This window comes from Podarcis cretensis (assembly GCF_951804945.1).
Source record: "Podarcis cretensis genome assembly, chromosome: 1".
In the NCBI taxonomy this organism is placed as follows: Eukaryota; Metazoa; Chordata; class Lepidosauria; order Squamata; family Lacertidae; genus Podarcis; species Podarcis cretensis.
Window position 1 is genome coordinate 58,597,668 of NC_137170.1, and position 14,878 is coordinate 58,612,545.

Below are 14,878 nucleotides of genomic sequence, written 5' to 3' on the forward strand. Positions count from 1 at the left end.
TGTGGATATTTAAACAAGCCTGGTTCATAACTCAAGGTTTGAAGTTGGCTTGTTCAGAAACTGATCAGAGTTTGGTTTACAACAATCTCTGGTTCATATGTTATCAGTTAAGATTCTTTGAAACTGGAACTAAATGCTCCAGAAGCCTTCTCCCTGCCACATGGAAGGAGAGTAGAAAACAAGCATGCCCAAGGCTCACAGAAGCTTCCTTCACTTCGTGCATGGTTTGTGCACCTAAACCATGGCTTATCGTTATGTGCAAATGCAGTGAATGTGAAAATCATCTAGGTTATACCAGACTACAGTATAATACCAGGCTAAGGTATCACAGTGTAATAAAATTGTTAAGAGTAATGAAGAAAGCCAAAACAGTGCCTTTCTGGATTCAGAATATGACTGGCAATTACAGCGGTGAATGTTTTGACAAGATAATGATTTCATGTCAACGGGCTTTTGTGACAGTTCTCAGAAAAATATAGCTATGAAGTTTTAATTGATGCCTAAAAGAGGAGAAGTGGAAAGGAGAAAGCCATGACTAAATTATAATTATTGAAAATAATGGCAAAGCAAATGGAAGAGAGTACAATGCAAGACTATGGAACTAGTTCCTCTTCTACAGTTACATGGGGAAGATACCTGATAAAGCTAGTTTACACAGCAAAGATTTTACCCTAATTCTTATTTTCACAACTAACTTTTATCCATTATTGCGTATATCTAAAACAATTTCAAAATGATCCATATTATTTAGAAATATTTGAATTGAGCACAGTTCTGCAGAAGGCCTCCCATATTGCACATTGCAAGGAAAGATGCATGTGTGTGCTCAGTATGCGCGTACCCTTTTCACAGGCACATATGCGAAGCTGAGGCATTTAATACCTTCTTGGCCAGAGGGAATTGTTGCATTGTGCTACAACCAGGTAACAACAATGAACCTGCTAGGTCAATCCACATGACCACTTCCAGCATAGTAATTGCTGTGCGCTTCCACTGGCAGTTCTCCTGTGGCTACATGCAGTACAGTATGCTGATTTGTGCTTCCGCACAGTGGTACAAGTGGTTGGAGAAAAGAGGACCTGTGGTCAACTTGTGCACTGTTCTACATGTCTGGCCACCACATGACTGCATCCTCTCATATTGCCAGTGCTCACGCACAATAGTCACTGTGCTGGAGGCGGCTGCAATGCTGGTTTCAGTCACAGCAGACAAAAGACTAGCAGCAACTTCTCATTGAGAAGATGAGTTTCTTGCCCAAGCATTTTTAAGAGCGGGAGGTGGCAAACTGACTAGAACATTTGTAAGGCGTTACCCTTCCTGGAAGTTGTGTTGCGCACTTCTTTGTGTTCCTCCGACTGCCACCATAAAGGGAATTCTTCAGGAACCTGTCGAACTTGAGTAGAGTTTTCAGGGTGCTTCTCACTGTTTGACACTTCACCAGCTGTAATGATGGCAGAGTAACTAACAGGTTGGATATATGCTGTGGCAGATTAACTCCATTAATCTGTCTTCCATCACCATCACCAGGACTTCCTCTTAATGGAGAATGAAGGATCACGTCCTGTGTTCTTGAATGGCGTTAATGTTGATTTTGTTTGTTTGTTTATACAACACAGGCAAATAGTCCTCAGCTTGGCCACAATCCAAAATAAGGGAAATATATAAAGGGGCACCAACAGAGAGAAAAGAAGCCAGAATAACACACTAAATGGTATGAATAATGTGAGTGCAAATTAAAGATGTGAAGGCTAAGTGTATGTTGGGAGAATAAGCAAGTATGAGTAAGCTTCAGAAAATATCTACAAGGCCATTTTCCCAGTAAAAAGAATTATGCTTACTGATACTAGGAGAAAGCTGAGTTTTTCTGCCATACTTATCCCCTTCTTGTCCAGGTGTTTTGTATTCTTCTGTTGGATCTTCTTGCTTCTCATGTGAGTCTAAATCTGCCGTGATGAAGTTAAAGGGTTGTAAAGATTTTCATTTTTATCCACAACACATTTGAATATTTAGCCATAACTGGAAAAGCAAAACTGGAATTTAGTACTCTTGTGCTAGAGCACAAATGGACCCATCGTGGGATTTTCCCTCTTCTGCTATAAGGATGGTTTAAGGAGTTACTTGCTGAACATTTTCCATCGTTATTTACTTCTGTTCCAGTGCTGAGTCTTGGTATTTTCCTTGTGGCAGTGCAGAGAAAGAGAAGAGCGCTATCATTTCCTCATCCATTCATTTACATCACTCTGTGAGATGAGGAGATGTAAACCTGATGGAGAGCATTCTCAATGATAAGAGGGAAAGCAGCAGCAATCCAAAGGGGGGAAAGCCTTGGTGAAGAGGAAGAGATCAATGAGAAGAAAGAAAAATCTCACTGGTGAGAAGACAAACCAAGCGGTATCTTTCCATTTCAGCACAATGGAAAATATGAGTGAATACAGCAAAGATGTTCATGCTGGAAATTCTTTCATGTATTTTTTCCCCAAATGACAGCTTGTTGCTTTCATGTTTATTCTAAGAATGGCAATTCTTAGTTTTCAGCTTTGAGTTCCCAAAACATGTGCAAGGAATGGCATTTATCCTTCACCCAGAGTGTAACATTGCCCATTTTCTTGGATGATTTCCAGTACAGCGACATTCATTATCATCTGGCAATCAGCAATTATCTATTAGGTTCACAGAATCAGACAAAATTGGAAGGGGTATTGCAGGCAATATAGCCCAGCCCACTGCTCAGTGCAGGCTGCAACCATGGCATCCATGAGAGATGGCCATCCAGCCTCTTCTTAAATGAAGCATGGAACTAGACTTCAGATGGGTTCATTCCCCAAGAAGCAACACAAGCATAGCAGGATTAGCAGTCAACTGAAGCCTCTTCCCAAACTTAAGGTTTCATCTAACCAAAGTTTAGTGTACAGAAATGTATGGTATAAATACATACTAAGCATACAACAGAATGTATTCTGTGCTTGGTTGGAATGCAATTTGGTTGACAAAATAGAAATCTTAGGCAGGAGAAATTGTTTCGCAAACACAAACCCCCCCAGAAACAACAGGGGTGCATCAAGAGGATGAAGCAGCTAAGAGGAAGATCCCCAACCCCTGGCTGCACCAGTGCAAAGATCAACAGGCTCAGGATGACCTTTGATCTAGTTATAGAGCAGAACTGCAGAGAAAAGACCACTGTTTAATTCAGCCTCAAAATTCAGAACAACTTAAAACAATTATTTATTTTACAGATGATGTCCTGGTGATAATGTGCAACACGGACAACTGTAACAAGAGACCAAATAAATAAATAAATAAATAAATAAATAAATAAATAAATAAATAAATAAATAACCAATTCTAGATCAAACAGCTGCAGCAATTTTAAAGTACCATTAATTATACATTTATAAAATCAAGAAGTTGGTTTGGTCCGTGCTAGTGGACTAATTAGATTAGTGCTAAGTGGTTTTATTGGCTGGCTCTTTAATACTCCTTATATCAGCTTGCCCTTTTCATGAACTTATATAGTTTGGGAGTATCTAGCTTATGAACTTGCCATCATTTCTCAAAAAGCTGGTTTGAATCTCCAATCGCTATAATTCCTTAGACCACCCTTGAAGCGAGAAAGCTGAGATCAAGATTAGAAACGCACACGTATTCACAAGTTTCTGCTCCGCTGCCAATTCCACAACTCTACTGTTGCAAGTTAGAATGACATGTAAGCAGCAGACCCACAACTATTATCTGTGAAAAGAAATAGCTGTGGTGTGAATTGCACAAGATTTTCCAGTGAAGGCAACTATACAAGTGATGTGCAAAACTGGTTCAAATCTGTACTGCTGTCTACGTTTTGATGCAAACATTTAAATTGTGCAGTTATGAATGACAATACACATGCAGTGTAAAGCTGGTGATTCAAACACATTGCTTTTGCAGGTATTGGCCTCAAATTCTTGCTGTCCCAGCATGCAGGACATATTTCACACATACCAATCTTCCTTCCAGCACCTTTATGCCCTGCCCCTGCTTCCGAAGCATCAGCTGTTAGTGAAGCCTTTCTCCATGTTATGCATTGCTACATGAAGGGAAGTCACCACCACCAGTGCAAATTTTACATTTTACTCAACATCAGGAGTTACCTTGCACTGAGGGGGGGGGGAGAATTAACATTATTTTAAGAAGCAGGAAATAACTAGTGACACTACTGTGTGAGACCATTAAAATACATTTTTATTGCTAGCTTGCAGCTAATTTCCTTCTTGCTCATTATTTCTTCAAGAAGTCCCAAAGTAAACCTATACAGGTTTATCTAGAAAGTTGCAATGTCAACCACATCGTTCAGCAGCTAAAAAGTACATTTCAGTGAATGATCAAAAGAAGCCCATTTAAATGGCAGTGCTGGCCAACTTGCATGTATTGAGATGATCATACAAATAAAGGAAAATGATACCTTAATAGTAGTTCATGTGAAAAGTGGTGATCCAGAGAGAGATCAAAATCATCTGGGCTTTGGTCAGAGAATTCAGTCTCTCTGTCTCTCTCTCTCTGTCTCTCTCTCTCTCTCTCTCTCTCACACACACACACACATATATTTCAGGAGACACAAAATTAAGTGCATACAAAGAACCCCAAGATAAAAGCAACATTTTTAACTCCTATCAAGAAAACCTGGATCACAAAATCTCAAACTGAGGCTTCTCTCCATTCCTCAGAGATAATAATGACCAGATGAATCTAGACTTCTTCTAATTCAAACAAATAGCCATAGAACTACCCTTCAGATTTTCAATGAATATTTTTTAGTTTTTCTATATTGTCCAACTGAGAAAAAAGGGATCCTCAAGCACCATTCTGTCAGTATGGCCTCAATTAACTGAAAACCACATACTCATGCAGTATGTATCAAAAGGAAAAATGCCTTTCACAAATGAAAGACAGCTTTCTGAAGAGCCTAATTGCATATTTCCAGAACTCTTGGACATCTGACACAATAGCACACTGGAGATATTAATGCAATAGTTTAATTAATCACAACTTTAAACACAGACTTGTAGAGGCTAGATTTGGCAAACTTGTACATTCTACATAGCACTGCTTCATGGAGTGGGTATCAGGCCCATGTACAGTCCACCACTACAAGTAGAATTTATTTGTGATCAGCATACATACACTAACCATGAGATCAGTCTTCCCTTTTTTGAGGGAGACATATCATGCCTCTGGACCAATCAGACATGCCACACTAGGGACAAAGAGCAACACTGATCGTGAGCTCACCACTGCAACAATGTACACAACTACACAACATAAGGATTGTGCAAACTAATCCTTATTCAATCTTATTTCTACCACACATCAGATTTCCCTTCTTGTCTATTCCAGAAGCACAGGAAAGTTTACATAAAATGTACCTAATACAATTGTTACACTTACTAGGACTTTGGGGCTGCTGGTCTTTAGAATGTCCTCCTTCATGGTGGCCATCATGTGTATTTGGAACATCAGTTGCATCTTCATCCTTCTCCGCAAAAGGCTCTTTTGAGGTAAAAGTACCATCATCTGTGTAATAATAGATAAATGAGTTGCATAATGGATAAATGAGTGACCTACCACCCATACTGTTTTCATTATGAATTCTTCGAACAACTTTGTGCATTGTTTCATTATATTACTGGAGCAGTACTCTAGTTTCTGCTATAATAGACTAGCAAGGGCACTACTCTAGAATTTATCGGCACTATGTTAGATGAATCATTTACAATATTATTTTGTTTATGGCAGAAGGAAATTATCCTCATTGATAGTTGCTACTTTTTCACATCATGACTTAAATAGTAAATCCCAGTGATACCTGTATGATGAGGAAAACGTGACGAGATACCCGGACTGATAACATTGGGATCTGTCGTTGATCTGTCATTTGCAGAACCACTGCCACCAATATTTTCATCTTCAGTAATGGGTGGCTGTTTTGTGAATCTCTCTCCATCAATATAGTGTGATCCATCAGGATTGTATATTTCTGTCGGAAAGAGGAAGTAAAGAATTAAACATAGCTGAACAGAGGAACATTTCTAGCAAGATAGCTGTCCTGTTGCAGTACTATCTCACCTGTGCCTTCAACTACTTAGAGCCAAGTTCAAACCTTGTTTTAAGCAACAGTGAGTGTCACACTTACATACTCCCATCTGTTCTACGAAGAGGCAACCAGTGTTTATTGTTACATCTGAATCGGGAACTCTGATTAGTTCAAACTAAAATATGGTTTTTTAAACAAGCCAGGATGATAAACTATGATTTGATTCTGGTTTGTTTTTAAAAAACAATTTAAGTTTAGACTAACCACAGTTTATGCTTCTTAGGCTTAATGATAAACTGCAGTTAATTAAAAAGAAGCAATGGGTGTTTCCAATCTCCTCATGGGCATGATACAGGAGGAGAGAGAAAGCTGGAGTGTACAAGCCTAAGGATTGTTTGCATAGTCCTAAACTGTGCTTAGCATTGTGCCCAAACTGGGCTAATGTCAAGATCCTGCCAAATGATGAGGAAAACCTTTCCACATATGCATACGTATAAGAAAACAAGTGGTTATACTCTCCTGACCACTTTTAGAATGTTTTATGTACAAAGTAGTTAGATGCACATTGTACAAGTCATCTCTTCTTCGTAAAACGTAGCCATTTTGTGGTTATCGTGCACACTCTGCCCTGTGGGAACTTTTTTGTACTCTGAATTGTGGCATGCACTGTCTATGCAATGGCATATGCTGCTAGGATAGTAAAATGTTTTCCAACAAAGTACAATACAGAAGGCCATGCACCTGCAGACTTCCCTATGGTGCTTACTTTTTGAAGGAGACTCATAAACCCAATCAGTTAGAAGGAGTATGTAGCAAAAATCCTTTGGAGAACAATTTGCTAGGCTTGAACTATCCATGACAGATTATCATTTAAAGGATCGTAGGGGAAGAGGTGTTACATGCTCCTTCATTTTCCAGTTGTTCTGCTCGTTGTACAATGGCCAATCTAAATGTGCTTTGCTACAGCTTGAAACTATTTCTTTCTAATCTTCAGTGCTTTTGATAGACAGTTTGATAGTTATTTAGATATATTAAAACAGTTTGATAGTTATTTAGATATATTAAAACAATTATTGTGTCTCGTGAATATTACATTCAAGAACTGTCTGCCGCCTGTAACAATCAACTTCATTGTATCCTTGACAGGATAATCAGTATGTTTGATAAACTATCCAATACAGTGACTTATTCAAGTCTGACAATGTGTTCTGGATTCAACCAAGGCAGGCAGTGCGTGTTAAAATAAACATCCATCAAGGAAGAAGATGCACAAATGCTTCATGTAATGTACCAAAAAGAACATGGAGATGAATGCATGTGCTTCAAAGGCTCTAAGCCAAGAAATACTCAGTGGGAGAGAGGTCAGAGGGCAGAAACACCTATACACACAAAATTTTGCTGCAGGGTCTCACTTATTTAATTTGATAATAATATGGCTGATTTTTTATCACCTCCGAATGATCTTATAAGGCCTAATTCTAGCAGATAAATGGAAAACAAATAGTTTAAAAATCAGGCAGATGATTATACCATGAAGTTGTACTAGATTATACTAAATACCTATAGGAGGTTATTCTATTCTAAAATGTATACAAAACTCTATACATTTTCTGAATATGCTTTCTTATGGCACATTAAAAGTTTGCAAAGGTTTGTTTCAGAGCCTGCAAAATATAGCTCAACACAAAGATGTATGAAATTCACTTCTTACCTATTTTGCTATCTTCATCAGGCCAAAAGGAGTATAACTTTATGATGGGGTCACAAACTTTGTCCCTTGATTCTACAAAGGGGAGAGCAAAATATTATTTCTAATTTTTGTTAGAAGCAACAAAGGAAATGAGAACTGACACTAAAGCAGTGGCTATGCAACAAGTTTCAGCCGAGAACTCAACCATCCCATGGACAAAAGTAAGTCTTCCACACTTGTAGGTTTAGGGTCTTGAATTTGGAATTGGCATACATACTACAATCATTCATTCATTCATTCATTCACTTACTAAATTTATATCCCACTTTTCCTACCACAGAAGCTGACAAACAAGTAATAAAACGTATTTAAAACAATGCCAATACAAATGCAGATTGTAATCATGCTAAGTGTGAGTTTCTGTTAAAAAATAGAAGCTGAGATGCATAATTAGAACGTAAAGCAGATAAATCCTTAAAACCTTGACAGCACTTCAAAATTTGCATGGTCTGTAACTGTTTGTGTGTATCAGAAGCATCATCTCCTTCCTAACTGCCCCACACACTCAAGAATGTTGTAGTTAGACCTTTCCTGCTTTTTAAGCCAGCATCATACGAAAATTTAATTTTGTGGGGAGGGACGGAGGGAGAGGACTCTCACCGTTCAGCCACATGTCAGCTTCTTAGGACATATCAGCCCCATCTGGACCGCAATGCAAATGTTTATTTCTCAGGACACTGAGATCCTGCCTCAGTTGCCTAAATCCACCAGACTTCATTAGCCAAACGGGATATGATTGCAACTGCTGTACACTGAGGCCTTAGCCATTTATTGAGGTTTGCCACAGTATATATTAAACAGTGGGTAGAGTCCAAGTTTTGGAGCAATTTTTGTGGAGAAGTACACCAAATGCATGAGGAGGCCTCTACATTTCTGATCTGCAAACTGGGTTTTTTTGTTGCCTGCTAGAAATTGCAAACAAGTGGGGAGGGGTTGGACCACAATATATGATGACTGGTTGAATATGTTCTTTTTTTAAAAAAAAAATTAATATTTATTGATATTTCCAAGAAAAAGAGAAAAAATAAAAAGTACAAAAAAGAAAGAAATTACATAGTCCAAAAGAAAGGGAAAAAAATACAAAGTACAGAATAAAAAACAAAAGGAAAATAAAAACAGATTAAAAACAAATCCCTCTTTCTCTGTCCTATAATTCATTTACTTATTTCCATGAATTCCTCACACCTCCCTTCTTTGTATTCCAATTCAAATAGTTAATTCAGCAAATTTTTCCCTCCTTGTTTTTCCCCTCTTCGTTCTTTATCTTAAACATATTATATCATTCTATTTCTCATCAAATTATCAAGCCATTTTTTGCATATTCCTTTTTAACCTTATTGTTAGAGATCACTTCATTTCATTCCTACTTCATTTTAACATCCATTGATTTTACACTGTTTCTGCAAATAGTCCTTAAATTTCTTCCCATAGAATTTCAAAATTTAAACCATATTTATACTTAACTTCTTCAAACCTTTCTACTAATGCCAATTGTTTCCTTTCCAACAAATTCCCTGTTATTTCATTAATACCAAACTAATTCCAAAAATAAAAAGAAGTTCTCAAGTTTTTATCCAACGTCCCTTCTTCCTGGTTTCGGGTTATGTCAGTCCTTTCAGTCTCACGTCCAGTCCATCAATCTGGTGTTCTGATATCCGAGACCCTTAAGTCACTTCCATGCCCCCTCTGCAGATTTTCTTGTTCCTGTTTATTCTTACACCCTTCCCTGTCCCTTGTTGGTTTCTTTCGTAATTTCTTCCCTTTCTCCTTGGGAGGTGGGCTTCCGAGGAACTCCAACCAGTAATAGTCTCCATTTTCTTTCATCAGGCCAGCCCATTCCCCAGAGTCCCACTCCCCCAGGTTAATTTTGTAATCCAAAAGGTAGTTGTTCCAAAAATAGTTGTCGACCCGTTCCAAAGTCCCGCCAGAGCTGAAAGCTTCCTTAACTCCAAACACTTCCAGAGACACATCATATTCAATCTTGCAGTACTGTGACTTTTGGTCATGCAGGACTTTAGGTTTCTCCATCTGTATCTTTTGAAGTGCAATCACAACCTCTTCTGTCATCATCTGCCCTTGAGCTTGCCCTGTCAAGCGAGTTTCCTGAGTTAGTTGTTGTGGAGCTTTTTCTGTTAGTTCATATTTACTGGCTATAACAGACATAGAGTCTAGCTTTTCATTCATTAAGTCCATTTTCTCATGCAGCTGCTGTAGCTTAGCATTTATTCTGCCAAGGTCAGACAACAAGGTTTCTTCCCGGCACATTGCTGTTCAAGGTCAGGCGGCTGGTCCCACGGTCTAATTCCCAGAATTGTAGACTTTCACTATAAACTGCAGCAACAAATTGACAAGCTCCCTCTAGGGGACACAGTTTCAGTTCACATCCATCTTTAAAATGTATCCAACAAAGGAAAATTTACTTTTGGTTTTCAAATACTTTGTTTCCTTAACATGCAAAATGCAGAAAGCGGCATTAAAGTTAATTTATTTCTCTTCTTTTTACTATCTGTCAAGAGTAAACCACTTTCAATCGATGGGCATCTCCAAAACTTTCTGTCTTGACACCCCGTCCCCAGGTTTGGGATGACGGAGACTTATGTTCCTTTACTCTCTCCCTGCAGGCTTAGAAAATCAGAATTTTTTTCCCCTTTTCCCCTGCTGTCAAGGGGGGTTTTGTTGTTTATGAATGCAGGAAATTTCAGTCTTTAAATCAATTTTCCAGGCTAGTTAGCTTATAAGGTCTTTGCTTCAATCTATCTACAAAAAGCGGAAGGCGGACTTCCTGTTTAGACCTTCCCGCTTCGTGCCTAATTCGTAGATTTTGTAGTTTTCTCAATCAAATCTTCTGTTTTTACTCACGGGTATTTTTTGAGTACAATTATCTTCAGGAAAAAGTCAGCACTCTCCGATGGCGCTAACCCGGAAGTCCCCTGGTTGAATATGTTCAACTTGGTGTGTCAGCAGTTATGCAGGCTTGCCAAAAAATCTGTTTTTAGCATATGTCTCCTGCATATTCTGCTTTGTAAGATATAACATTTATTTCAACAAACTGAAACATAGCATGTGCGGCGGCAAAATATCTCTCTTAGGTAGCATGTGAACAAACCCAAACATACCTGATGAATTGAAGCAATATGTATCATATTTGTCGGATATATTTGATGAAAGTACGTATATCCCAGTGTGGTTTGCTGCACAGAGCGCATAAGGGGTGTGTCGAGGAACTACAATTTTTTCTTCTATATAACCATATCTAGGAAAAAGAGGCATAAACATATTGTTGCATCTAGGTATATAACCAATGAATACAGAATTGTATACTACCACAAAGCATCTGTGAAGGAACCACATCAACCAAACTGAAGGAGCATCTTTCCCCCCATCATTCAGCCCAGACACTAAGATCTAGCTCTGAAGACATTCTGACAATTCCTTCACTGCGAGAAGTGAAACTACACGGAACCAGATAGAGGGCCTTCTCAGTAGTGGTGCCCACCCTGTGGAATGACCTCCCGTCAGATGTCAAGGAAATAAACAACTATCTGATGTTTAGAAGACATCTGAAGGCAGCCCTGTTTAGGGAAGTTTTTAAAGCTTGATGCTTTACTGTGGTTTTATAATTTGTTGGAAGGCGCTCAGAGTAGCTGGGGCAACTCAGTCAGATGGGCAGCAACTACTACTACTACTGTAGACTGACTCTGATTCTGTCCACATAATTGATGTGTGTATCTTTCAAGCCATGATCCATCCTGCACTCTACTAGATCTTTTAAACGAATTATAGAACAATTATGGCACTATAGTACTGCAGTGGATTCAACCATTTGGGAAAATGCTTTGGAAGGTCCAAGTTAGAGTCCCAGAAACTCTGCTCTTCTAGAGACAGCAGGTGGAGCAGCAGATGGGACATTTTATTGTTATTCTTAATATTGCTGTATTGAATATGTGTACACTAAAATGGGTTCCAGATGTTTTGCTTTTGTTTTATTTTTTAAATAGAAATGCTCATTGTAGGAAATGGAAGGGACAATATTTAAGTAAGAAAGAACATGCAGGCATCTGACTCCATGTACTTCTGATATCTCTTGTTTAAAATAAAAATCCCAGGTAGCAGGGTTGAGAAACAGTGCTATCTGAAATTCTAGAAAGCAACTGCACACAGCTTAGACAGTACTGAGCTAGTCATAGGTAGGTAGCCGTGTTGGTCTGCCGTAGTTGAAACAAAATAAAAAAATTCCTTCCAGTAGCACCTTAGAGACTAAGTTTGTTATGGGTATGAGCTTTCGTGTGCATGCACATTGTATCTGAAGAAGTGTGCATGCATACGAAAGCTCCATACCCATAACAAACTTAGTTGGTCTCTAAGGTGCTACTGAAAGTACTAAAGGCTTGATTCATTATTAGGTGGCGTCATTGACTAATTGGAGGTAACAATAATATAAATGATTTGTCAGGTGTGTACTGGTCATTAGGAATGACATTAGGACATTGGATTTGGAAAGGGAAGGAATTTTCCTGCAGCACAATTGGCAGGCCCACTGTCTTGGGGCATCTGAAGCTATTTGCTGTGTAAGCTGCTGTGTTCTGAATTCCAGATGTCACTGTGGTGGGTGGGGATAAAATAGTAAAGGGTGAATGGCCCCATATTTACACAAAGGGTTATACTAGGGATACTATATGCGATTTCTTTCCGGTCTGTGTTCCATTAACCCAGTCTCTATATTTTCCTAACTTACCAGCAGAAGAAACTGACGGGGTTATTGCAAGAAAGGGCAGAGCACAAAAATGAAGGAGAAGCAAGGATGATGAAAAACATACCATGCTCTAAACTTGCAAAGCTTCAATAAAATGTTGAAATGTAGCAATAATCTACACATGGAATGCTGGCTAAAATAAGTAACGTCCCCCTTGCTGTTCTATACTGAGCATAGGGCTTTCCAGCATATATGGAACTCCATAAACTGATTCAATGAACGTTTCAGTGGAACATGTGGTTAATAAAATTATGTAACAAATGAAGGTTATTTTGCAATACTATCCTGAGTTTCTAGTACATTTAGTACCGATTTCCTTTAAATCTTCTTTGCCGAAAAGGTTTATTAAAAGTTAATCAACATCTCTGTACCCCCCTCCCCTTTTAAAAAATGTCTTTTGATTGGGGAGAGACAGGTAAGGACTCATCTACGGTTCCGCTTACTCTCTGTATAGAAAGCACAGGTCCTAAAGGTTTTCCATTCGAAACCTGCTGAATTGTAGGCAAGCATCAATCTGCGTAAAACCCAATCAGCATTTGATCCAGTTCAGTGGTAAAGAGTGGATTTTCCTTGTGGGAAAGCAGAGGCACAAGCAGAAATTTGGACAGGCTCTAAGGCAGCCACTGCTGAAACTCTGGCTTGTATAGAATGCTGCTGTTCCATTTGTGCAACTATCACCCACTAGTGCAACTAGTCCACTGCACAACCTCAAAGAGAGGTTGTGTAGCAGCTAGCACTGATTTTGAGGGGTGTGCAGAGACAGGAGAAGAATAAAACGTCTTATTTCATGAGTGGAATGCTGTTCATGCAGTGCTGGATACAATCCTCTGGTTCAGGATTGAGGTGCAGAAAATTATACTCCATTAATGTGATCCCTGTCAACCTGGGACTGATTTCCAAGTAAATGTGTGTAGAATCAGGCTGTTAAAGTGTTACTTCTTTTTTCCCGACGTGTACAGTAAAGCCACTGTGCTATAGCAATGGCTTTTTAGTAACAGATCAACTTAAGCAGAAAGTGAAGCCCTTTTCAGATGAATGCACAGGGACACTGGCATTGTGGCACTAGTTTCCTGCAAAATATGACAGGGCTTCTTTAATGGCTTGCCTTAAAACCTGTAGAAATTCCCTGCCCCACAAAAGGTGCAGAAGCTCTGATTCCCCCCGCCCACCTGACCAGTCTCTTCTTGTTTCACCCTACACCCTTTCATTATGACCTGAATTAGGATCTTCCTTAGGCACTCATTGCATTAAATATTCAGAAATCATCTCCCATAAACTAGCAAGGCTTAAAGGTAATATCATGCAACACACAGTTTCGGGAGCCTTTTCCCTTCCAGTTGTGGAACTTGAACACAACAGTTAGGTCCCAGTTTCCTCACTGAGCCACAGTCCGGGCCTTAGAAACATGAGTAATTCTTGATCATAACTATTTCCACTGTACTATTAAGGTCACTGCATTGCAAAACATTGGCAAAACATGCTGTTGCCAATGTGAGTCCAACAACACTATCTACCAAGCCAGAACCTGTTACTTCAGAGCCAATGCATGTCTGATGTGACAGAGTTGCCAGGGTTGTTAACATGGTATGTGCAAAGGAACCCTGAACCGTCTCATCCTCTGTAACAAGCCTAGGCACCATACTAATCTTTTAAACCCCTTGCATAAGAAAATACATCATAATATGGGATATTCAGCTGTCCATTATGGAAAGAATCTCTCCGTTTTGAAAGTTTTGAAATTTAGAAGGATCTTTAAGGTTCCATCTCATCCTTACTACATGTGGCTGTGATCTAAGAGAACATGTGTTCTGTTCGAATACTTTAAATATAGGAAAAAAGATCTACTGGGTAGATAGTCTCACCACTGCCATTACTGCAAGAAGGCACACAATCCCGGCCCTATCTAGAGTTGCAATAACCTTTCCAGAGCCCCTTAGGAAGGATGGGCTAAAAATAAAAAGGAATTAGTTAAATCATTTTTGCTCCTTGGGCAGGATTCAACTAATGAGTCCTGCTAGCGGAAGTCTGCACGAGGACTTACACAACAGGGCTTTCCCCCACACCTCCCAGCTTGGGGTGGTGGGTAGGAAAAAGCCAGAACACAGCATTAAAAAAAAAGAAGAATTTTGCCAATTGTGCCTGAAGAGACTTTTCTATAACTTCATTGACCATTATTTTGGATAAGATGGTTCCTTCATATTTTTCTACTATAATTCTGTTTATCCCATTAATTTATATCCCATACCCTGCAAAAAGGAATAATAATGCAACTCAGGCCCTTAAGGAAAACAAGACTGTGAAAACCTTTTGC

At 39.0% G+C, this 14,878-nt stretch overlaps 1 protein-coding gene across 17 annotated transcripts in view; it reads right to left on the reverse strand.

The window, feature by feature from the left end:
* CD44 (CD44 molecule (IN blood group)) overlaps positions 1-14,878 on the reverse strand; it is a 72,176-nt gene that overhangs the window by 23,963 nt on the left and 33,335 nt on the right. For 13 of the 17 annotated variants that reach the window (XM_079950933.1, XM_079950934.1, XM_079950923.1 and 10 more), the window contains exons 3-8: positions 10,931-11,067; positions 7,776-7,847; positions 5,837-6,007; positions 5,419-5,544; positions 1,839-1,943; positions 1,313-1,441 (exon numbers count right to left, since the gene is read on the reverse strand). In XM_079950933.1, the coding sequence (XP_079807059.1) occupies positions 1,313-1,441; positions 1,839-1,943; positions 5,419-5,544; positions 5,837-6,007; positions 7,776-7,847; positions 10,931-11,067 (740 nt within the window). The remainder of the gene's footprint in view (positions 1-1,312; positions 1,442-1,838; positions 1,944-5,418; positions 5,545-5,836; positions 6,008-7,775; positions 7,848-10,930; positions 11,068-14,878) is intronic. The other 4 variants (XM_079950926.1, XM_079950935.1, XM_079950927.1 and 1 more) reach the window with 2 other exon arrangements.